The sequence below is a fragment of the Maylandia zebra genome, linkage group LG15 (assembly GCF_041146795.1).
Source record: "Maylandia zebra isolate NMK-2024a linkage group LG15, Mzebra_GT3a, whole genome shotgun sequence".
NCBI classification, from domain to species: Eukaryota; Metazoa; Chordata; class Actinopteri; order Cichliformes; family Cichlidae; genus Maylandia; species Maylandia zebra.
In genome coordinates, this window is record NC_135181.1 from 35,219,595 (window position 1) to 35,243,679 (window position 24,085).

Genomic DNA, 24,085 nt, shown 5'->3' on the forward strand with positions numbered 1-24,085 from the left:
TCTGTTTTATTGCGTTTGGGGTGTGTTTTTAATCTGGCATACCTGATGAAGTCAAATCTGATGAAGCTTCGGTGAACAGAAGATAACTTTAAGATACTGTTCATCTGTTCTAGCTTTTGGGCATTCTTTTATGGACACACTCCAAAGCTTGCTGAAATATTCCTGAACAACACTGTAGAAATAAAAGTACCATTTTCATTCCTGTCACACTTATCTTTGTTTTTGTAGATTCGACAAAAGAAACAGGCATACGTGACGGACTACTAATAACAAAGTGCCTAAAGATATAATTTCAACTAGTTCTTTGTTAAGTTGTCTGTTATTGTAGACACAACACTGCCTCATGCCAGTGTTGTGTGTAGTGTAGGTGACTTTTTATGCTGGAATGATTCATAGGTCAGTATTAAGTGGCTTAAAAAAACACAGTGATTCCTCTGAAATGGTCATGCTTACCGACTGGACTGAAAATGAGTGAAAAAGCAGCCAATGTCCAAAGAAAAAGCTTGAAGACCCTTCAGAAAGTCTTATTTTTTCTTAAATACAAGAAAGTTGGAAGCAAAATATGAACAAATGTGTGGTGGCTCAAGACTTTTGCACAAGGCTGGATTTTTTTGTGCTGTTTCCTTACACGGTGAAGTCACAGACACTTTTATAGCGCCAGACCACAGCTGAGACCACAGACAGAGATAATACATTTTCAGTGCATTTACAATAAATGCATTAACTTTACAGCATTCGAGAAGTCTATAAACCACTGACGTCTTAAATATCCCGTGATTCACTGTAGACTGAGCAACATTGCATCTGCTCTTGGAGTTTCCAGGCTTTGGCATCTCTTAAGTGTCTTTGTTTTTCCAGTCTGCCAGCTCCTTTCTGTCTGCATGAGCAGGCATGGGCAGCAGCAGTTTACCTCTCAGAGAGGTGTTTTGTTTTGTCTTTTAAGGTCGCCTGCTGACAGAGACCCCCTCTCCGCTGCTCCTCACTGTAAACATAAGTCACACTGTAATGAATGTGTGACGGCTGGAGAGTCGGAGCAGGCTAAGTGCAATGACGTCCCGGGTGTTCTTGCTGTCTGTCGGGGCTCTGCTCTTCCTCACTACCATTTACAATAACTTCTGTTTGGGACAGAGGTGCGTGCTGCACCCAGAGGTTCATCACTGGGAAAACAGCACCCTCAGAAACCCTATGGAACAAATGATAGACAAAAGCTTTTCCACTTGATGTAATGTTCCCGCTCATATAATTTCTTCCACTGCTGAGCAAAGAAAGAGCATCACACACAAACAGAAACGTTATTAATTAGTTTGAGTTAAAAAAGAAAAAAGAAAAATAGGAAGTAGTACAGATGTGTAGTTAATTTGCTTGGGATTTGTAAGTTCTGATGTTGTTTATTACATCTGCAATTTCTGGAATGAATTAGACCACATGTGGAAATCCAAGCCACCCATTTCTAGTTAAGAAATACTCCTCAGAGAAAGATGATGACATTTCATGGAAAACAATTGCAGTCAACGTGCTCTTATTTTAATAGCTTTCTGTGGCTGATAGTAGTTGGTGTCCAAAATGTATGGGACTTTAATCATCACTGAATATGAACCAACAAAATGGCAATGCATTTGTACAGAGTACAGTATTTATGCTTACACTCATGCACTGGACTGTTTTATGTGGTTGGCCACATACGACGCACTTTGATGTTAAGTGAGCCAGACCTGTGAAACTCCCCTTCCTGTCACTCTAAAGACAGTTAACTACACATTTACGATCCCTGAGATATTTTTTATAAAAGAAACAAAAAGTGCATTTTCAACAGTAAATCTTTTTCTAAATGACTTAAACAGCATGAAGAAATAAATGTGTAAAATTACAGAGAACATATTTATTTTTTCACGCTGCCACCATTTCTTTCATTTACTACAGAATAACAGAAAAGGGCAACATGGTGCTGCAGCACTATGGCCTCACGGCAACAAGGTCCTGTGTTCGACTCCACCATCTGGCTCGATGGCTCTCCACCATGTTTGAGTGGGTAGTCTGGTTTCCTCCGACAGTCCAAAGACATGCAGTTAGTGGGGTTAGGTTAAGTGAATATGATAAAAATTGCCCATAGGAGGGAATGTGAGTGTCTCTGTGTTGATCTGTCCCGGGTGTACTCCACTTCTTGCCCTGTAAAAGTCCTGATAGGCTCCAGCCAACCTGTGACCCTGATAAGGATAAGTGGAACAAAAAAAAAGTTCTGTAAAAGAAAGACAAAACAGAAATTTCTATAGTAAATAAAAAGGTAAAGTAAAGAAATAACAGAAACGTTTCTGTCATTTAATTATTGATTCGTTACTTTATTACTTTAGTGTATTATGATTGTCAGTGGGAGAGATATTTATTAAAAGCTGTCAAACGTATGAAAATACTGACAAAAGTTCAAAACTTAAGCCCATCATTCATTTTTAAAGCCATCCATGGGGCCAAATTGGAGTCCTTGCTGGGCCAATTCTGGCCACCAGGCCTCATATTTGACACCCCCACTATAAACGATTTTTAGTATTAAGTTACTTTAGCAAAAGGTTTACAGTAATATGTGTGGATTATTAAAGACAAAAGGTTTGGAGTACCATGCTCGTAAACATATGTTGCATTTCTGTCATTTAAATATCCATCATACATCCATCCATTATCAATTAACCTCACATTCATAAAAACAAACGTACAGTGTTTGGGTGGGGCACACTTTAAACGTGTAATTGGCATTTAAATTTTATTTTATTCTTCAAACTGAAAACTTTTCAACAGTGTTATTGGAAGCGGCTATAGGCACAGTTATCATATTTAACTTTACTGTTTGTTTTTGCGCGCATCGAACGCACATCACTTAATCTAGCGGTTGCCTCAAACGTTTAGATCTTTGTTTGTAACCAAATGTGACTCATATCTAACACAGAAAATTCCGCTGAAGTCTCATCTGTGACACTGTCGTCTCTTTACCCCCTTGTTCAGTTCACTTCCTGACAGACATCACTGACGGCTCACTGACAAATGAGAAAGGGAACGGAAATCCTATCCATCACTTCTGTCAGACTGCTGGATGCTTCAGTATATTAGAGACAACCCACCACTTTGCCCACAACTGTGCGCCACGACCTCTCGGTAACTTCTGGATTACTGGAAAGCAGAGGGGATGAGACTACCAGAGAACATGCCCCTGCTGAGTCATTATCTTTTCTTGCAGTAGGCTGAAGAGGAACTGCGCTTCCAAACCCACAACACACCACAGGTAGCGTCTGTAACTAAGGCTATCTCGTGGATAGAAATGGAAAGCTCAAACTCTACGCACGGACCTTATTCAATAAACGAGACCACGACTCAGAATTCACAAACAGACCGTGTCGAGAAATCAATCAATTTACCGATTTTTATGTTTGCTGGAGGCGCCGTTGGGAATTTAATTGCAATAATCGTTCTTTCGGTATCAAGACAGCAGCGCAAATCTTCAGCTTTCTACACGCTGGTGTGCGGGCTGGCGGTGACGGACCTGCTGGGCACTTGCCTGGCCAGTCCGATAACTATAGCCAACTACCTTAACCCCAATGTGCTGTTGGACCAACATGTCTGCGAGTTTCAGTCCTTTTTGTTGCTGTTTTTCGGTTTGACCGGACTCAGCATCATATGCACCATGGCAGCAGAGCGATACCTGGCCATATGCTGCCCGTACACCTACCAGCGGTGGGGAGTGGACCGACGCTTCGCGCAGAAGCTTCTGCTCTTCATCTACATCAGTCACATCTTCTTTTGCTGCCTCCCAATGATGGGCATGGCGAATAGCACACTGCAGCCGTCCGAAACCTGGTGCTTCATCGACTGGAGGAAACACGACCCCGTGTCCACCACCTACTTCGTCCTGTACAGCGTCGTTAGCCTGCTGCTGATCCTCGGCACCATCCTGCTGAACCTGGCGGTGTGCGGCGCGCTGCTGATGATGCGCCAGAGGGTCGTGCAGCTGCCCGTCACCAGAGGCAGCGTCCGCGAAAGGTGGAGAGCTCTGTCCTCGGCCGCAGAGACTCAAATGATCGCGGTGCTGGTGATGACTTCTGTGGTGGTCCTGGCCTGCTCAGCCCCACTAGTGGTAAGAGAAGTCTTTAATTAACGAGTGGTGCGCAGAGAAACTTTGTTGTAACACTGCCTGGCACTTATAAACACGAGGATTACCAGTATTGTACTGATTAGTATCGACACAGCAGTGCGAAACATGCATTTTAACGTCGTTAGCTTTAATTAAAACTGGCCAAAAATAATTTTACCCACTTTCCATCTTATTTTTCCTCTAAAGCGATGCACGCAGTTAGCCTGAATTTCACAGGCAACAACTGCCTGTGAAATAACGAGGAACTACTTAAATCTGTAAAAGGACCTAAAAGTGGACGAACGTAGTGCTTGATTTGCTCAGTTTGCTTGATTCCAGCAAATATGTTCAGTACGTTCAGCATCAGATACTCCAGAAGTTCAACCTAATATAATTGGATAAATATATATCCCACACACACACAACAATATGTATCATTAAAATGACTACAACTGAAAACTTCTGGTGACAGTTTAGCAGGGCTACCTTCACATTTTAGGCATTTAACTTGCATGCCAGTTCATTAAATATTCTTGTATATTTGATGAATATAATCTATATTGTTTTCTAAAGTCCAGTCATTACCTGGTCACAGTGGTTAGCACTGTTCCCTCACACCAATAAAGTTTGAGTTTGAAGTTTGAAGCCTTTCTGTGTGGAGTTTGCTTATTTTGCCTGTGTACTGTGGTATTAAGGCTTCCTCTCACAGTCCAAAGACAGGAGGTTAGGTTCATTCTAAACTGCCTATAGGTGTGATTGTGAATGGTTGTCTGCAACAGGCTGGTTACTGGTGCAGGGTGTAATCTGCCTTTAATTGGATAAAATTTGATCATTTCTCTTCACCTCATACAGGGACTTTATATTTTGGCTTTTCAGAAAAGCCATGAAGTGTTTACACTGTGTTAAACAATGTGGATTTTATTGTGTTAGAAAATAAAGTCCCTGTCTCCAGAACAGACTTTATTAGTCATTTTCTGCTCAAAGCTAACGTTTATTTTTTATACTTACAATGTCCAGCTAAACCCAAATAGCAGAAATTAATAATGCAACAGCTTGCAAAATATTTGTAACCAGAGGTGTAGTCTACATGAGGACAGCGCCTTAATGTTGAGTTTGCTCATTCAATCCAGGAATCCAGGAATTTGATTTGATTTGACAAACTTTTCTTTTTTAAGATGACAAAACAGGAAATCTTTCTGCTTATGAGCTGTTAACAGTCTAAAGAAATATATTATAACAGCTCCTTTCTTCTGTTTTAAGGTCCGTGTGTTTGCAAACTGCTTCAGTGATGAAAAAAACTTCAAAGCAGACCTGGCTGCCATCAGGATAGCCTCAGTTAACCCCATCCTTGACCCCTGGATCTACATCCTCCTCAGGAAGTCCCTGTTCCGCCGGTTCCTCGGTTTATCCAGGCGAGGCAGCAGCAGCCGCAGCAGCTCCCCTCCTTTAACGCAAACCACCCTATTTACTACCAGCATTGTGAAGGACAGCAGCGTGTTCACCCAGCTGATGTGCAATGCCAGCATCATCACTCAGCTCCCCGCTACTGTCACATTCACTCCGCGCGACACGGAGAGAGCCTCCAGCAGACTTGACTCTGCTGAGTGAGCACATATTTGACACCGATGAATGTTTGCTGCGTTATGGTGGCATGAAGAGCTTCACACGCGACTCTCTCTCAGAGCCGCTGATGATGAAGATGTGGTGGGCCCACAGCACGGAGGGATCCCCAGAGCACCTGGAGGATTATTTATTGACTGAAAGAGTTGTATGTCACGGGGCTGACAAGAAAAGAGAAACAATGTTTGATTGAGTTGTTGTTACTGAAGTGCAATGATAGATCGAGCCTTTCCATTCTGTCCAACCTCCCCTTGTGGCTTCCGCCTAGCTGAGACACTCTTTCGCTAGATGAATGTCATCTCTCATGGGGCTCACCTCCACCTTTCCCTTTCCACCTTCCTCCAGATGTCTCTGACAGTGCCAAAGAGCCATCAGATGGTTCTTGTGATGGACAGGATCCTCCCTCAGCTCCAACAGTGTTTATGGAAAACTCCCCGATGGTTTGTGTGGGTTTCGTTATTTCTTTTTCATCAAGAGAAACATATGAAATTAATAGAGCACTGACCAAAATATGCTGATGGCTGTTTGTAATAAAGACTCATGTTTGCACTAGAAAATCAGTCAACTGTCTTTGTCCTGGAATGAACTCATGGGCGCAGAAAGAGCCAAGTGAAATAGTGAGAGGTCACATCAACAGGTCACATCAACAAAGAAAAAGTACATAGGATGAAAGAGAAGCAAAAAACCACATCCACTTTATCTCTTTCTTTATGACAAATACATTGAAAACAAAACTAAAAAACCCCACCACGCCAAAAAACAAATGCAGGGAAATCAGGTCATTAGTCATTGTGTGTAGGCAGCTAAGCTCTAAAACACTTTCGCCTTAATGCTAACAGTCTGCACTCCTGTGTAGAGGAACACTAAAGAGCTGTCACTGGTGGCTAACTGAGGCTGCCAGCATCCATCATAACATGGAAAGAGGAAAAAGTGAGCTCCGTGTGCCCAACAAAGACACGCTGCAGATGTGCGTCCTCCTCTGAAAGATCATGTGGAGCCACATAAAAGAAACTTGTGCCTGTTGTTACCATACCGACTTCTTGTAAACACAGTCTGGTGTAAACAAACATGACAGCGTACACTCGGAGCTTCAAGTAAATCATTCAGTTCTACTTAAAAGTGCTGACATTTGTGCTGCATTATTAATTTGTGCCCACTAGGGGGAACTAACTGACATTTTTTTAAAAAATATATCATCAACATATGGTTTTGCCTTTGGGAAACTGGGAGATAAATAAGGTTTTAGCTCCTAATCAAATACCAAATTGCCATTTTATTCATCACCACTTTGTATATTATCTGCACAACAGTGGCAGAGATACTGGAAAGTTTTTAAGTGAAGAAGCACACATTTGAGGCCAGGAAGAAACATACATGACAGAACAGAGCAACTGAAATGTCATGTTAGATTTATACACGCTCTCCTGAAATTAAGCGCTGCACACACATAATCAAGATACTTGGACCTGATACTTGAAACTGTGCATCAACAGGGAAGAAAGGTGATTTAAGGGACGTTAATCGTGTTTCAGAAACTGCTGATCCGCTGGGATTTTCCTGCACAAAGATTTAAAACATCCAGTCAAGGGAGTTTCTCTGAGTGTAAATGGCTTGTCAAAAACAGAGGTCAAAGGAGAACAGATGTTTTGAGATGACCAAGGTTGTAGAAGAACATGTCTGAATGAAAATTGCTGAACCCTGAGGCAGATTTTATACAGCAGCGGGACAACAGGAGACTGGAAATACATTACCTCAGGGGTGGGCAATTCCAGGCCCAGAGGGCCGGTGTCCCTGCAGGTTTTAGATGTGTCCTTGAACCAACACAGCTGATTTAAATGGCTAAATTAGCTCCTGCAGTTCTCCAGAGGCCTGGTAACGAACTAATCATGTGATTCAGGTGTGTTGACCCAAGGTGAGATCTAAAACCTGCAGGACACCGGCCCTCGGGGCCTGGAATCGCCCACCCCTGCATTACCTGGTCTGATGAATCCCAATTTCTGCTGCAGTATTTGGATGGACGGGTCAGATTTAGGCATCAAAAACACAAAAGCATGGAATCATCCCGCTTGTATCAGTGGTTCAGGCTGCTGGTAGTCTAATGATCTCAGTGCACTTTGACCCCAGGAAAACCCACTGAGCATCGCTTAAACGCCACTCCCTATCCAAGTATCGTTGCCGACAGTGTCCATCCCTTCACGAGTACAGTGTACGCTTCAGAGGATAAAAATCTCAAATCGTCTCATACTGGTCTCTTGAACATGACCGCGAGTTCACGGATTCACCAGATCTCAATCCAACAGAGCATCTTTGGGATGCGGTTTCATATCATGAATAATATATTTCCCTATAACACTTTAAGCAATAGATGGTAATCCTTAACTGCAAGACACATTATCAATATTTAAACCTTATTAGAAAGAAACCTTTTTACTGCAGAGGTATTTTAAGAATATTTGGCTGCTAACACTTTTACTATACTGGGATTTTTATTCATACTATTCATTATTCATACTTCTTTTATCAAACATTTATCAGTTAAGAGAACACGCAAACATTTTCAGTCTTCAATTGTGTATTTATTTAAGCAGACAAGACTGTGCACCCCCCTGTACAACATTTCTGTACACAGACACCATAAATAAAAATCTAAAAACATCAGTTAAGTAAAAATTCTTTCTAGAGATCCATTGAAGAGACACAAAAATAATTATACAAGTTTTACAAAGTATTCTCCCCCTTTCTCGTCAACATTTAGATCCCTTTAAAAAGCTTTATGACAGACAGAGAGAGGAAATTTAAAATAATTCGCCTTTCAAACTTTCTCCCACTTTCAGAAACAGAGCCGGCATGAACCGTCCACGTGTCCTACGCGTTATCGTTTAGGAATTTCAGGTCTTGTGGCCGAGCTGACAGAAGGCCTCTCTCTGGTGGCACGTCAGCATCAGAAGGATTACACCCTTTCTTTTGGCAACAGGAAGAAATAAGTGAGGAAGAAAAAAAAAAAAAAGCACGAAGGAAAGGCGAGATGGTCTAAAACCGTTAGAGCTGCACTCTGCATGTGACTGGAAGCAAAATATTCTTGAGCCGTGACGCGATCGTGTCAATTTCTTTGTAAATCACACTTCTAAAATTTTCTTGGCTCTTCATCTAATACGATACTTCCCATCTGAGATCTGTGAATTACTGCACCAGTCTAGTAAGAAGATGAGTCATTTTCTTAATGGGTGAAGAGTTCCCTCCTGCTGTCTGCAAAAACAATTTACACTTGTATTATTGTAGATTTAAAATCATGCCCGTGCATCTTGCAAGACTGAAACATTTCAGATTTGTCAATGTTCACATTAGCAGTGGCAGAAACTGCAAAGACATTGCAGTGAAATAATAAATAAAACCGCACGTTTCTTTATCTTTAAGCTCCGTTTTGGGCTCCACCAACTCATTAAAACATATCTGGATCTTTATTATAAACAAAATCTCCCCTCCTTAAAAACTGATTTTTATTAAAACTACTTTTTAAACATCTGCAAAACCACTGAGCGCTTCCATAGAGGTAAAGAAATGGGCTCTTTAATTTGCTGCCATCACTCCACTATGAGTGACACAATCACATTTTTCCCATCGGATGCAAAACTGAAACTATGCTGCTCAGTAGATAAAAGCTGAGATGATTAAATCTAACATTTGAAATGGACGCTGAAGTCATAGAAGTTCGAATTCATCACTTTGTTTGTTTTTATTTATGGTTACCGTTTGCGGTGGGGAAAATGTCACGAAGGCCAACACAAACAACAGACAGCCTCAAAGTGAACAACAGACAACAACACACAAACTATATTTCAAAACAATGGACAGCGAGTTTGGTTGTATTGCAATGTTTCTGATTAAAATTATTCTTACACTGAGTAGAGGACTTAAATTTCAGTATGTAATCTAATAAAAAATAAAATAACATGGTGGCAGTTAATAGCTAGTTTTCTCCATGAATCTAGAAAGGAGTAAACAGACACGTTCTGGAGACACTAGATGTGGTGGGGAAAAACCCACCAATCACTGAATACTGTGACAGCATTTAATTAATAACCCTCCCCAAAAACCAAAAAAGAAAACAAGCTCACAACCGGCGCTCGATTCGAAAGCAACAGAGTCAAAACAAAGAAAAACTGTCTTCCTGCACTTTACAGTAGTGATGATAGAAAGCCCACCTGAAATTACAGGTGAATCTTTCATTGCACAATCCAAACCTCTGTCCAGTGACTCTATGACGCCAGTGTTGACAAATTAAAAGAAAACGCATCAAGTGGTTTGAAGACGTGCAAACTCGACACGGCGTTCTGTTTTTAAAAACTGAAACATGACAGAGGAGCTTTTGGTTCAGGCTGACAGAGCTTGAACCAAAGCTTGAAGCTTCGCAGACTGATAAATACAAATAAACCAAAAAAAAAAAAAGTCTCCATGACAACAAAAACAACTCCATTATATTTTATGTGGTGGGATACAGAAGAAACAAATACATCCTTCATGTATGAAGCTGCACATCTTTTGTTATGCAAATCTAATTTTAGGCCTTATTCATTCATTCAAAGACATAATCATACAAGCGCTTTTTCTAAGCTAACATCCACGCACACACAAACTGGAGTGTCGGTGTGTTCAGGATACTTTGACGAGCAGCCGGGAATTGAAACACCAACCTGATTAGTAGACGACCCGCTCAACCTCCTGAGCCACATTTATACCAACAAATAATACAGTAAACTATTTTCTGTTTCACCAGGGAGAAGCACAGATCTGTATGAGGTCACTGACCTTTCTAGATAACAGAAATGGTCTCGCTCTTCGTTCAACGATGTGGTTTTCATAAGTGTTTGGCTTTATTAAACATTTATGAACATCAATGGACTCATCCGCTTTTAATTTGGAGCATTTTTCCTAATTGGGCACTTTTATTAGTGGGAGTGTGGATATCGATTGAATGTATACAGTCTGTGGCTACGCTAGAGGCTCTGTGAGGTTTTTAACTATATAGAATATCATTACAACCCATCTTGATTGTTGATATGTTTCAATCTGGACAGAAAGAATGAATGACTAACACTTGGTGTTGAAAACATTGCCAATCACAATATCAGATCAAACCTACAAAACCCACTATATTCCCAAGAACTCCCATCAGCATTAAGGCTATAATTTATTCACTGATGACTAACTCAACAGTTTGTATCTCCCCACATTGTCTCAAGTAAATTTTAAAGAGAAAGAAAAAAAAGACATGAAATGCCAAAACCTAAAAATTTTAAGGATCTTGACTGAACTAAAAGACACGACAGACTCGTAATTCGGTGCACGTCAACATTCACAGTGATGGTTACACATGACGTCCTTTCCTCTCAAAGTAAACAAACTAGAATGTTATGGCTGGTAGTGAAAACAAAAATCAAACATCTGCAAACAGTTGTGTGGAGATCCTTTTCCAGCTACCTTCCTGGCCGATACAAACCGATTCTAACCGTCGCGTTCAGTCAGTACCAAAAAAATAAATAAAGACCTACACCAAAGCTGACTCAAAATGAAGTTTAGACAGGGAGAGAGAAGGGGTGGGAGGTCACATGACTGGCCCGTGATGTCAGACACCTCATTCTTCAACACAAACAGCCCTCAGTCTCCAGGTGATTGAGACCTGCCTCTGAGCCGCCGGGCTACACGCAGTAATGTCTATGACAGCTACCAGAGTGAGGACGAGTCCTCCTTTACACCACATATTGGTGGTTGCTGCTGTAGTTTGTCGTGTAGGTCTGCTGGCTGTACTGGAAGTGGTCAGTCAGGACGTGGTTCCAGCTGTGCTGCTGCTGCTGCTGCTGCTCTGGGCTGTGGGGGAAAGGCACTGACCCGTTGGCCTGGATCTTCTCCAGCGCCGGGTTGTCAAAGGACATCAGGTCCTGTTTGGAGCCCGGCAGCAGCTTCTTCTCCTTGTTAGCGTCATACTTGGCCTGTTGGCAAAGGACAAGAGCAAAAAGATTTGAAATCAACCAGGTTTTAAATGTTGGATCACCTGAACTGACCACGTAGGTCACAATGGTCAAAGAAGATAAATGAGTGCAAAAAAGGAAAGCAGCTCAAGTTGGATTGATGGTAAAACTACTGGAAGAAGTCCTTTAAGGGTGAAAGCAAAGCAGTCTGTGGACTGAAAATAAACAAGGACAGGAGTGTAAGTGGACTTGGGGGCTCGTAGAGAAGCAGATCACTTAGAGACAGTAAGTTCCAGACCCTGAACTCTAAGTGCAACATTTGTATGTTTCTCTTACCCCACGACGTAAGAAAGGTGAAATTATTTATAGCGTGTGTTTTGACAACAATGACATAAAACAGGCTTTGCATCACATCCAATTTAAACAACAGAAGCAAGTGCATGTTGCATCGTGCCTTAATGGATTAAATGCACATCTTTATAATGAACTTTCGCTCGGGCTGACTGACCTTGTTGTAAAGGAAGACTCCGACGATAGCCGTCATCATTCCCAGGACGTTTGTCAAACTGACGGGATTTCGCAGCATTAGCAGCGAGATGCTGATGACCATGATCCTCTTGGTGGCGTTGGCGACGGCGTAGCTGAGCGGGCTGACGATGTTGAGTATACTGAAGGCGATGACGTTCTGAGCAAAATTGCAGAACCCACTGATGAGCAGCAGGATAATGGTACTCATGGACCCCGAAACATCCGTCTGAGACGAAAGGAGTTACGTCAGATAAAGCTCACGGTCACTGAAGCGGCTCTAGTTCACGCCAGACTCTTACTGCTACTCACCAAGTCTCCATTCACCAGAAACACAGAGAGGTCCACCAGAACCCAGGTGGGCAGCATGAAGATCACAGCGTTAAAGCCCAGGATGTTCAGCAGCCTCAGGTGGTGGACCCGCGTGTCACGCAACACCTGTAAAAACACAATAAAACCTTGGGCTGCAACTCTGTTAATGCATCTTTAAACTGATATAAAGAACTCTGTAAGCATTTCAGCACACTTTCAGAAATCTCCATTTCTTTATTATACACTCAAGAGATTTAAAATGCACCACTCTATTTTTTGTCCAATCTGGGAAGACCTTTCATCTGTTAAGAAAACTATAGCTGCCTTTTTGATAACATGTGAGACTTTGTCACACCCGACTGATTATTGTGAGCAATCCTGTGTCGTCACAAAACCTTTATCCGGCTAACGCACCCAAACCTATTAAAAATAAAAAAAAAAAGGCACCACAGGTTTGGAAAAAATGACATGTGAGATTTCCAAGACTGGGGCAACCTGAGTGGGATCGTGCCACTGGGATGCTGGAGGAAAAACCCGTGAAGTTGTTTGAATGCAACAGGACAATCCTCCTCATCAGACTCAGACACTCAAAAAAAAAAAAAAAAAAAAAGTAATACTGCGTTATTAAATCCCTTGAGTGCATTTTCATTTCCTCTCTGTTAATGTGTCATAAGTAGGAAGGAGAAGGAGATCCTACATTGACTTTTTTCCCACCCTTTGAGACTCAAAAAGTGGCAGTTAAACTGTGGCTATGATTTGAATGAAAAAACAGGAAGTCTCTAACAATGTCTGCTGGTTCATTTGGACATTTTTCAGAGAAGAGAAAAAAAACAAAAAAAAAAATCAGCAGATCAGCACACGTGGCACACAGCAACATGAGGGTGGATTACCTTTTTGGAGAAGATGTTCTGCAGTGAGAAGCAGAGCGTGGCAGCCAGAGCGCTGATTAGTCCCGTCATATTAAAGGACAGCTCGGTCACTGTGGCCAGCAGCACCCCACCAATGATGGGAATGAGCGATACGTATACCTAAGACCACACAAAGCACAAACTGTTTCATCACTTACATCTAAAGCAACACATTTAGGAAATCTCATTTCCAGCGCAGGAAATATTTTGCACTCTCTAGCAAAGATGGCAGGTTTATAAAAATAAATTAGCAACCATGTTTGTAATCAATGAACTGCTTTAATTCATTCATAAATATGCATCCAATCAATATAATGGTCTAACAGACAGTAACAGTAACATAGAGAGAGAGAAGTATTTCCCATGACAAACTGTGCTGATGTACTGCTGGCAGTAACGCCTGTAGCTTATCAGGAACAAACTCAAAGTCTACAGATGACATGTGTTTATAAATATCTGTTTTGGCTGAACAGCTGGTGAAACTTTGTCTTGAAAATAGTAAAATTGACTTTTAACATAAACAAGTAGAGAGTTTCTGTTGTCTCACAACATCCAGATGATTCACTGATTGAGCTATTAGTGAATACATTTTGTAGATCAGCAGTCCCCAACCTTTTTCGCGCCACAGACTGGTTTATGCCCGACAATATTTTCACGGACAATACAACAAAATAAAACTAGTACCGGTACCAAAAAAAAAAGATTTATTCATAACACACATGAAAAGACCCAGGAAAACCGAGTTAACGATTAAAACGATAACAAAATAACGCTGAAAACCCATAAAAGCCCTGAAAACCATACATTTCACACCTGAGCTTCAACTCTCGCAGCCCGGTACCAAATGAGTCACGGACCAATACCGGTCCGAGGCCCGGGGGTTGAGGACCGCTGTTGTAGATGAACTGAAAAAAGAAAGTAGTAATTGTAGCCAAATGAGTAAGAATGTGAGCAGCTTGGTGCCTCCTAATGATACAGTGATGTGAAAGAAACGTTTCACAGGCCTCTATACTCCATGATTTAATCGCTTATAGAACCACCTTTAATAGCAATAATTAAAAGTAACTGTTTTCTGTATGACTAGGGTTGTTCGATATAACGATATATATCGGATGACGATATAAAAACGTCTATCGTTTCATTTTACGCTATCGTTTGTTTCATGGTGTCGCAAAATAAACTTTACGGCAATATTTTTTTTTCGTTTTGATGATCACTGTAGTGGCTATATTAATTTCTTAAAGTTCTCTCTTTCTCTTATATTTAATATAACCACACTACCGACGGACAAGCGCCTGTTTTTATGGGTTGTCGTTAGCAACAACGACAGTAACAACATCGCATGTCCGCTTGTTTATTTTCCACATAAACCTTTCACAATAAAGCTCAAGATCCTGAGACTATTCAAAATAAACAGAATCACGTGAAAGAGTATTATTGAGGGATGAGAAGCAAAAAAGAAGTTGTCAGGTGCTAAAAAATAAATCTTAATTTTAAAAACGTTAGAACAGGCTTTTCCCCGTAGCACGCCATGTAATAAATACTCACAAAGAAAACGGCGGCCGTTACAACTTATATCTAAAAATGTGGAGTTTCATGCATTGGTTAAAACACTCGACTCCAGGTACACGACGCCCAGCTGGAAACGCTTCACCTACCCGAGATTCACAGAATTTACAGAAAATATTACATTTTTTTGATTTATATCGTTATCAGATGATAGATGTTTTATATCGGGATATGAGATTTTGGTCATATCGCACAACCCTATGTATGACTATCATTGTGGATGAATTTCTTCTTCACAACATTGCTTCACTTAATTGAGGTGTGTGTTTTTTTTTGTTTATGCACAGCTCTCTTTATGCCCTGCCACAGCACTTCAGTCAGGTTGAGGTCTAGACTTTGACTTGCGTGATGCAATAACTTGATTGTTTTCTTTTTCAGCCATTCTGCCTGTTAACTCAGTTTGGGACTGGCTTTACTGTCAGACAGGTGGCCTTGGTTCATGGTTATTGTTGCCCTCCTGTTGCTGTAAAACAAGCCTAAACCATCACTGCTCCACCACCATGCTTGACAGCAGGTATGAGGTGTTGGTGTGATATGTTGTGTTTGGTTTTCGCCGATTGTGGCGTTGTGCATTATGGCCCAACATCTCCACTCTGGGCTCGTCTTTCCAAAGGACACTGTTCCAGAAGCCTTGCAGTTTTTTTAGATGTAACCTTTTAAGTTGGGCCTTAAATTTCTTTCTCCTGGGAACCCTTCCAAACAAGTCAAAGTTGTTCAGTGTTTTGCTAACATTACTATCATGAACTGGGGTGAATCTGATGGGACTTCTACTCCTGGGAAGCCTTTGCACTGTATTAACAAACACCAGACCAGCAAATTGCCAAAATGACTGCTTTTATAGAGGCGGTCACACTTGCTGAGGATCAGTTATTGAAGGGCATTTGATTAGTAGCTCCTGGCTGCTACTTATCCTCTTAACTCCTATGAAAGCAGTAAGCGTGTAGTGCATGGAGTCGTGTAAAAACTCTTTCATATGACTGGATAAACATTGGTTCGTGTTAATTTGGTCAGCACCTCAGAGAAAATGTGAAGCAACATTTCCGACACTGAATTAATAAAACCCAAACATGACCACATTTTCACCCACTGAAAAATAAAGAGATAACAAGAAGTGGAAAATTTCCAAAAATGGTTGCTGCACAAGAAGACATAATTTCACATTAATGTGTGTTAGTGTATTTCTAATCTTCAGCACAGCGATTAGTCCAGAGTGTGCAGCTGGACCTGGTAACTCTGCTTAGACATACACTTGAGGAGAACAGCTCATCTACAGATTCATTTGCATCCTGAAATATAGCATCCATCACTTGTTATGAAACCCACTTGTGCACCTACACACTCACCCACTCAGCCCCCAACAAACCACTCTGAAACTAAAAAAACAAACAAAAACTAAACACCGAACAGCAAATAAATGCTCTCAAGCTATCAAACCACTCTTCATCTCACATGAGCAAAACGCACAAGACCAATAAGACAGCCTCCAACTGAGCTAAACCCCCCAAAATTTCCATTGGTATCATTGTGACCCAAACTGAACTGCTGCAGCACAACATACTTAAACTAGCTCCATTAATGTGTTGTTTAATAATTAACCAGTCTCTTAACTGGATGCACTACAAGGAAACAGTTCCCAGTAAAAACTTGTTCACACACCCTCATGTTAAAAGTTAACTTCTGATAACACACCAAAAGTGCAGGTGCATCCACAAAAAAAAAAGAAAGAAAAAGATGCAGGTCTACTTACTGGCATCACAAAAATATACAGTGGGGACAACGTTGAACCTTCAGGGAGGAGTTTTCTATTTTGGTAAAGGCCCAGATTTGTGTCCTAATTCAGGTGCTCCAAATTATTTTGGAGATTTAGACTAAAGCTTAAATTACACTCCACAGTGGTGTTGCAGTGGCCTGCATTGCATTGTGCTGACAAGGTGCTCTCCACATAAAACCCATCCAATATCATGTAGTCTACCAATTTTACCTAAATTATAACCATAAGCATAATTAAAGTCCATGTTTTAAACATTACACATTGATAAAGTGTTTTATGAGACGTATTATAATAAGTCTCATACAACTTCAGTTCTCACACGGTCATCAGAGCCATGTTGCCTCCCGTCTCAACACTGAACTGGAAGATAAACATTACGTGCTAATCTCAGACTCTGAAGACTTTCACATGACGCAAACTCTGTGTAAACATTTCATTGCCATGGATCCAGTTAGGTTTTGAACACTGCATCTATGTTTAAGTTTAGACTTAAAACTTCCCTTTTTGATAAAACATATAGTTGGGCCTGAACAAGGTCAACCTGAATCCTGCCATAGGCTCCTGCTGCTGGGAGCTTCTCATGATGCACTTAGTGTGTCTTATTTACTCACTGTGTGTTTACACATCAATTTGCATTTTAATAACTATTAAATAACTGTTTTACTAACTATTAAAATGCAAAGTGATGCATTCTGGCTCTATACCACAGACCCGTCTTCCCCTTCTCCTTTCCATTGTCGCCAAGAGCTTCCTGGTTGTTGGGAGTTTCTATATATTATTGTATGTTCTTGCAGTATAAAGCTCACTGTTGTTGTCATTTGGTGCTATAGAAATAACATTGGATTGAAATGAACTGAAACTAAACTGACAGCTCAGTCTAAAGTCAGTAAATGGATGCTACACTTGAAAGGAATTCTGGGATTTGTGATACTGGGCAATGTAGATCCCACTATCAGTAGTTAGAACCTAACTACTAGAGTTAGGTTTTTTTTTTTTAGATGTTATAGGGTAAATATCTGGTACTACAGGGCTAGGAATGTAGACTCTTAGGAGTGTCTGATCTCAGACAGCAGATATGGAAACCAGTAGAAACATGTTTTCCAGGTAGGGGACTGATAGTATATTTATTCTCATATATACAAGGCATAGAACATTCCTTAAAATTATTACAATTAAGCGCCTGGTTTTTATGTTAAAGCCTGAATGTAGAATGAAACACACACACTTTTATATCCAAGTTCAATGTGATATTGAAATTAATATTTTTCAAAAGCCGACTTCTGTTGTTATTACATCCAAAAGTTTCAAGGTATTATCTCTAATGTTCCCAATATGAATTTTTGAAATACTCATATTTATGTACGGCAGGCAGAGCACAAGGTTTTAGTTTGATTTATGCACCTTCACATCCCTGCAGGAAGTTTATCTTTTACCAATAAGAAGACAGGATATGTGCTGGGTGCCATTACAATGTGTATTATAATGGTTTCTACAGACCTTCAAATCTGCTGCCAGAGATAACAGATCCAAATATTCGAAGATTTCAAGCATCCATTATTCTATGTCTGCAAGCTGCACTCCAGAGTGTCCGCAAATCACATTTAAAATACTTGAAGCACGGAGCTCAAGTAGTTTTATTGATAATGGAATTTAAAATAGTCTTAAAGTGGATCGTTTCTTTTGAATATAAAAGATTTATTTGATGAAGAAATATAAGAAACTTGATCGGTGTTTCACGAAGGGAGTTTTCTCATTTAACTCTAATTTAATACAAGTCTGATCAAAGTCAATGCAGCTTTCTCTTTTTCTAAGGAAATATGAGCTCAGCACTAATATGTTTATATGACACATCAACCAAACAACTAATTACTTAAAAACGTCATGACATTAAGGACTCCAGGATAACTCCCACATTACAATCAACAGTTGGACAGCTTACTGTACTCCTACATTCCCATCATGCTTTGTTTATTATTAAGAGCTGTGTATACTTCGTCATGAGCGAGGGGCGATTCCTGCACCAAACTATTTTAATCATTGCTATGTGTCTGTCAGTGAGACTTTGTGGGAAGGTGGAGCACAAAAACAATGGAAAGTTGTTACAATTTGGAGGGGATTCATCTCCTTTTATTTGGAGGATGCACTCTACATGTGTCCTACTAGTTTGTTCTTTGCCTTCCACAACCAGTGCAAAAGAAGAACCAGGCATTACTTGTGCTCAAACGCTAACCAGTCGATTCTGAATTTATGCTTTGGATTTAAAAAAAGAAAAATTAAAGATAAACTAAATGCTGAACAGAAACTGCTTCCAGCATCTTCATTTTGACTCACCACTAGGGCTGGGCCATATCATACCGTTCACGGTAATACCGGTATAATGTTGGGCAATGATAAGAAAATGAAATATCGTGATAGAATATGGGTAAAACGTGCATGCACAGTGCCTTTGTTTTCATACGCACATGGCGGAAAAAGCATGGCGGTGACGGAGAATGAGAAGGGCGAAAGCGGATCGTTGAATGAAACAGATGAACCAGAATTGGTTTGTAAAAATGCTGCAACTTCAGTGGTGTGGAACTGGTTTAGCTTTCGTCCGTCACATACACATCAAAGCACTATTTTTGGTAGACCATGCTAGTCGTTATTACCGTGTTTTTTCGGAAACTACGGCACACTTAAAATCAATCCTTTGATTTTTCTGAAAATCGACGATTTTCTGCGGTACACGTCGCTCGAAAATCTGTCAAATGTTTTAGAACGACGATGCTAAGCTACGAACCCGCACCGCTTGATGGATTGTCGGAGCATTGCGGCTATCGTAGGCAGGAGCCTCGCGGAGTGATACGTACTGCGCTTCAACATAATATTACCATATTGTGTGTGTATAACCTCTTTTTAAGTTTTGTGGATATTATACATGGTTATGCTGAGGATATGTCCGCCAATTTCCACTGTCAGCAAGGAATTTGCATTTGCACTGTTAAATTTTTATATAACTTTACTGCACATAAAAAAACAGTTGCTTGTTTAAGTGAAAATACATTGATGAGGTTTTTTTGCACTAATAAAGTTGTGGAGTTGTAAAGTATTTTGTCTAGTGTCAGTTATATCGTTATCACAAATTTTCAAATGTATATCGTGATAAATATTTTTGGTCATATCGCTGTGCTCTACTCACCACTACTGTCTCACGTTTCAAAGCGCACTCGATGAATGGCAACAATTACCAATGCAGATCATCTTTAGTTGCAGTGCAGTTCAATCATTTTAATTGTGATATTAAAGTGCGACAATTTGTTGTTGCACAGACTGAGACAAAAAACTAACAAAAAGCCTTAATGCAACCTTGCAGTGAAATGCAATCCAAGATATATTTAATTGATATTAGTTGAACTACCAATTGACGTACTGCTAATGCACAGTGTTGTGGTATGCATGGCCCCAAACACAACTGTCTAAATAACAGAAGAAGTGGGGGGTTAAATGGGAATTTATTAGGCGAGTGTGGTCACCTGGTATAAGAAAAAAAGCCCCTCTTCCTCTCTCACCTCCACCCTCCCTCAGAAGGTTTCATCAACTTTGTGGACAAAAGCCCCTACAGATGGCTGTAATATGAGATCCAGGACAGACACAGCAGCACTGTGCCACATCACCACTGCTGAGTCTCAGACAGAGCAGGCCTTGTCGTTAGCCGTGCTCAACCTACTCACCTTTGTGGTCTGCTTCTCTCTCATGATAATTCTCGACAGCAGCACAACCCATATCGGCATTGTAGCTTTGACTGTAAAAGACATGACAAGGAACGACGTCAGTTTCTTTTTTCTTGAACAAACATGAACTATTAACAGGCAGCAAGTAGGCACGGTACGTCAGAGCTAGGCCCACACCTCTGTCAAACATCCAACCTGTCACAAACCTTGGGTTTGCACACCTCCCTCGACTGCACTTGTTTCATTTAAACACAGACTAAAGCGCAACTCAGTTTATCATTATGTTTTTTTTTCTTCTGAAGAACAATGCCAGAGTAGGCGCTCAGTACTGGCGTCACACAAAGTAGATAGAATGATCATTGTGTAGGTTCACAAGGTTAGAAGCTCATTCCTAAAGTAAAAACACTGATGCAACTGCTGTGGCTCCAAAACTCAGGTCAGAGGCGACAAAGATATTTTACAGTGACATTTTATTTACAGACTTGCTCTAAATCAATTGTTATTAAGTATCTGCTAGACTTAATACAGAAATAAGTAAATAAAATTGAGACTTTTAGAGTTGTTTCAAGTTGGAACGTGTAGCTACATTACAGTGCCGTGGAGTTTGAAGGCGCAATTAATGAGAAATTCAACATGTGTTGCTAACTTGCAGAATCTGCAGGTAATAAGAGAGAGAGTGGAGAAATCAGAGCTGATGAAATTCATCTGCCACAAGTCCCAGGAGTCAGTGGAAACTAAATTAATGGAATAATCTTTAAATGACACAATAGATGCAAAAGGTGAAAGTAGTTCAAAAAGGTGCAGTTGATACATACCACGGGAAATATTTGAATTGAACTTGAGGAGGGTTTAATATGTGTATTTCCATCTTTCACAGGATAAGAGGCACATGCTTCCTGCTTTTTTTCTTAAAAATGCAGATCAACTATATAGTTCTTTTGGGGGCTGTAATTTGCGGTCCTATTAAATGAGAAGGTTCACCTTTTATTTGCAAAAAAAGAAAAAGAAATAGGGTGGGGAAAAAAGACAAAAGTTCCATACAGGGTTTTTAAATTTACAACATTTGTTTGATAGCTGTCTGTAAAGATTAGCCTTGTGATTCAGATTAGTATTAATACTTTAATTTATGCATCTTGCACTATATTTTTCTTACATGTGCATTTACTTTAGTTTTGCATGTAGAGTATATTGTGGTTTTATACAGTTAGTTGCTGTAAATCCATTGTGCTTGTATAATGTGGTTGTAAAAGTCCAACCAGAAACAAGGTTGAGTTAGCAACAGATAATAACTGTTTTTCATGCTTTGTACTGGAAGTGCCAAATGGCTCTGTCCCTTAAGACAGGGACTAAGAAAACATTCAGATTAGTGACATGATAGTATTATTATGATACATTTTTATAGATTAAGCAGCCTGGTGTACATTTCCTGGGTGCAACATAATCACAGCCGGATCTTAATATTTCCTTTACGTTACCAACAGTATTCCTACACTATTATATAGTGGCTTTCGCTTCTTTCAGCTCAATAACAATGTTTAATGGACCCTCCCCCTTAGCTATGAAGCTAGCAAACAGCAGCTCATTAGTAATTCTTTGGAGAGTCTAAAGCTAATTAGTTTATATTAAGAGGACACGAAGCGAGATTAATTAGCCTCATTAAAACAAGACCTACAGTACACAGATTCTACGTGGGGCCCACAGCCTGGTTAAATGCCGTGCCACCCTGCGTTAGCCGCGATGCTAACATCGGCTGACAGGACGGACACATCATCAAGTTACCCCGGCTGACAGGCTCCAGGTGGCGGCGCATTAAAACGAACACAAAGCCGCTGTACTCACCGGTATGCGCGTACGACACGGGCACTTTCCATATGCTGAAGTGAGCCGACACGGAGGCAAAGTATTTTCCGAAAGCTAAAGGCAGGATGTACCACCAGTAGTACCTGCTCGGCAGTTCTGTTTTGGGGACTCCCCAAGCCCGCAACAGCGGGGGGAGGAAGACGACGATAGAGATGATATGAAAGAGAGAGACCGTGACCGGGTACGGGAATCCATTGAGGATGATTTTGTTGACAACATTTCCCCCCGAGCTGACCGTGTACCAGCACACACACAGCGAAACTATCCGGATCCCTTCCCTGACCGGGGTCCGCTGCACCGCAGCCATCTTCCAGCGCGGAGTGACGAGTCACCGGTGGTGTGGATGCACCGGAGAAGCTCATCCGTCACACTCACAGCCGCGAACGCTTCCGGGCGTACCCTTCAAAATAAAAGACAACAGTGTCCGTCGAAAGATGTTCACCGTGGGCGGAAGTGTACAGCTCACATCTGTAAATACGCGTTAAAACCAAGGTTTTTATAGTAAGTTTTATACTATAGTTTTAACTTTAGTATTATTTAAATTAATTTAGTGTTACTTTGGTTTAAAAAATCTTTCTTACTACTTGCTTGATTGATTGTCGTGTTTATTGAGATTCTGGATGAGACTGTGAGTTAAGTGCTTTCAAAAAGTTCAATGTTTTTATTGCAATACCTGGATTGATTTTTTGCCTCTGACATATGGTCTCGATACATAAAAATTAAAAAGACTGAACATTTTCAAACAATAAAAACTAAACTGAAACAAATGTAACTCTGGAAACAAACTGAATTAAAACCAAGAAGTCAAAATGAAATAAAAATAAAAGCTAATTTAAAAAATACAAAACTATGATAACTCTAGTGAAAACTTTAAAACAAACACAGCTCTGTGCCTTTATCAAAAAGTACTGTCATGCTGAGTATAGACATTTTAAACATAACCCATTATTGTACATGTTTATTGTAAAAAGCCAGTATAACTGTCAGTCTCAGCCTTTTCTCTTTTATTGTCACAAAGTTAATGACCATCATTGACACTATCAGTTTGTAAACATATAACATTTATTGTGAGGAGATCTGAGTTCAGGAAAAATTACCGCCCAGCCCTGATGTAGATGTTAAGCCTTGGTAGAAATATGCAGTCTCAGACTGTTCGTGTTTAAAAAGGGAACTGAACATTCAGATTTTAGAAGACTCATACAAAGTCATTGTCAGGCAATCTAACACAATGGTATGGTAATTTCACATGATTTTTAAAGGCTGTATTTAGAGCTGCGACTAAGTACAGTACACGTATATTACTTTAGTGTAAGAAAATGTCTAAAAAAATCTGGTGCCAAACTGAAAACGTAGCAAATTCTTGTAACCAAGATTTTTTTGAAATTACATGTAAAAAAAAAAAAAGAGAGAGAATTATTCAATCAGTTGCCAGTTTTTTTTTGTTTTTAACTAAATGATGAATCAGATCAGTTCCTTTCCATTTATAGAGGACAGTATCAGTTAATTTTATTAGGAACTGTCCAGTTATATTATGAAAATATCATGGAAATCGTTTCTCTTAGTGATGAATGGAAATGTACATAAGTGATTTACATGCAGAGACAGTACTGAACTTGTTCTGGATTTAATTGGTCAGGAACATCAGTAACTGCAGAGCCCTTAAAAAAGGAAAAAAAAAAAGGAGTGAGTGTGGGTGTGAGTGGGGGGGTTAAAGAGATGACATAATAACA

General features: G+C 40.2%; 2 protein-coding genes and 1 long non-coding RNA gene across 3 annotated transcripts; 1 reads left to right on the plus strand and 2 right to left on the minus strand.

Moving 5' to 3' along the window:
* The first annotated feature begins 3,119 nt into the window (after window positions 1–3,119).
* LOC101469076 (prostaglandin E2 receptor EP4 subtype) lies at window positions 3,120–5,725 on the plus strand. The gene is made up of 2 exons (XM_004574377.2): window positions 3,120–4,117; window positions 5,375–5,725. The coding sequence occupies exons 1-2, from the start codon at window positions 3,305–3,307 to the stop codon at window positions 5,720–5,722; spliced, it is 1,161 nt and encodes a 386-aa protein (XP_004574434.1). The 5' UTR covers window positions 3,120–3,304; the 3' UTR covers window positions 5,723–5,725.
* Window positions 5,726–5,758: 33 nt separating this feature from the next.
* LOC143412718 (uncharacterized) lies at window positions 5,759–7,689 on the minus strand. Its single transcript, XR_013093261.1, has 3 exons — window positions 7,486–7,689; window positions 6,050–6,196; window positions 5,759–5,895 (listed from the first exon to the last, which is right to left on the minus strand). It is a non-coding gene; the product is annotated as an uncharacterized LOC143412718 (long non-coding RNA).
* Window positions 7,690–8,288: 599 nt separating this feature from the next.
* Window positions 8,289–22,733, minus strand: slc35e1 (solute carrier family 35 member E1). Its single transcript, XM_004574378.4, has 6 exons — window positions 22,335–22,733; window positions 20,496–20,566; window positions 13,428–13,565; window positions 12,538–12,663; window positions 12,209–12,454; window positions 8,289–11,721 (listed from the first exon to the last, which is right to left on the minus strand). Exons 1-6 carry the CDS (start codon window positions 22,660–22,662, stop codon window positions 11,482–11,484), a joined length of 1,149 nt encoding a protein of 382 aa, XP_004574435.2. The 5' UTR covers window positions 22,663–22,733; the 3' UTR covers window positions 8,289–11,481.
* Window positions 22,734–24,085: the final 1,352 nt, after the last annotated feature.

What these genes read in the sequence shown, in the direction of transcription:
- slc35e1 (XM_004574378.4), bottom strand. Translation starts at nt 22,662, where the DNA reads ATGGCTGCGGTGCAGCGGACCCCGGTCAGGGAAGGGATCCGGATAGTT. An exon ending in GAGAGAAGCAGACCACAAAG is followed by an intron (nt 13,566 to 20,495) that starts GTGAGTAGGTTG and finishes GTGTGGTCTTAG; the next exon opens with GTATACGTATCGCTCATTCC. An exon ending in AGAACATCTTCTCCAAAAAG is followed by an intron (nt 12,664 to 13,427) that starts GTAATCCACCCT and finishes GTGTTTTTACAG; the next exon opens with GTGTTGCGTGACACGCGGGT.
- LOC101469076 (XM_004574377.2), top strand. Translation starts at nt 3,305, where the DNA reads ATGGAAAGCTCAAACTCTACGCACGGACCTTATTCAATAAACGAGACC. An exon ending in CCTGCTCAGCCCCACTAGTG is followed by an intron (nt 4,118 to 5,374) that starts GTAAGAGAAGTC and finishes TTCTGTTTTAAG; the next exon opens with GTCCGTGTGTTTGCAAACTG.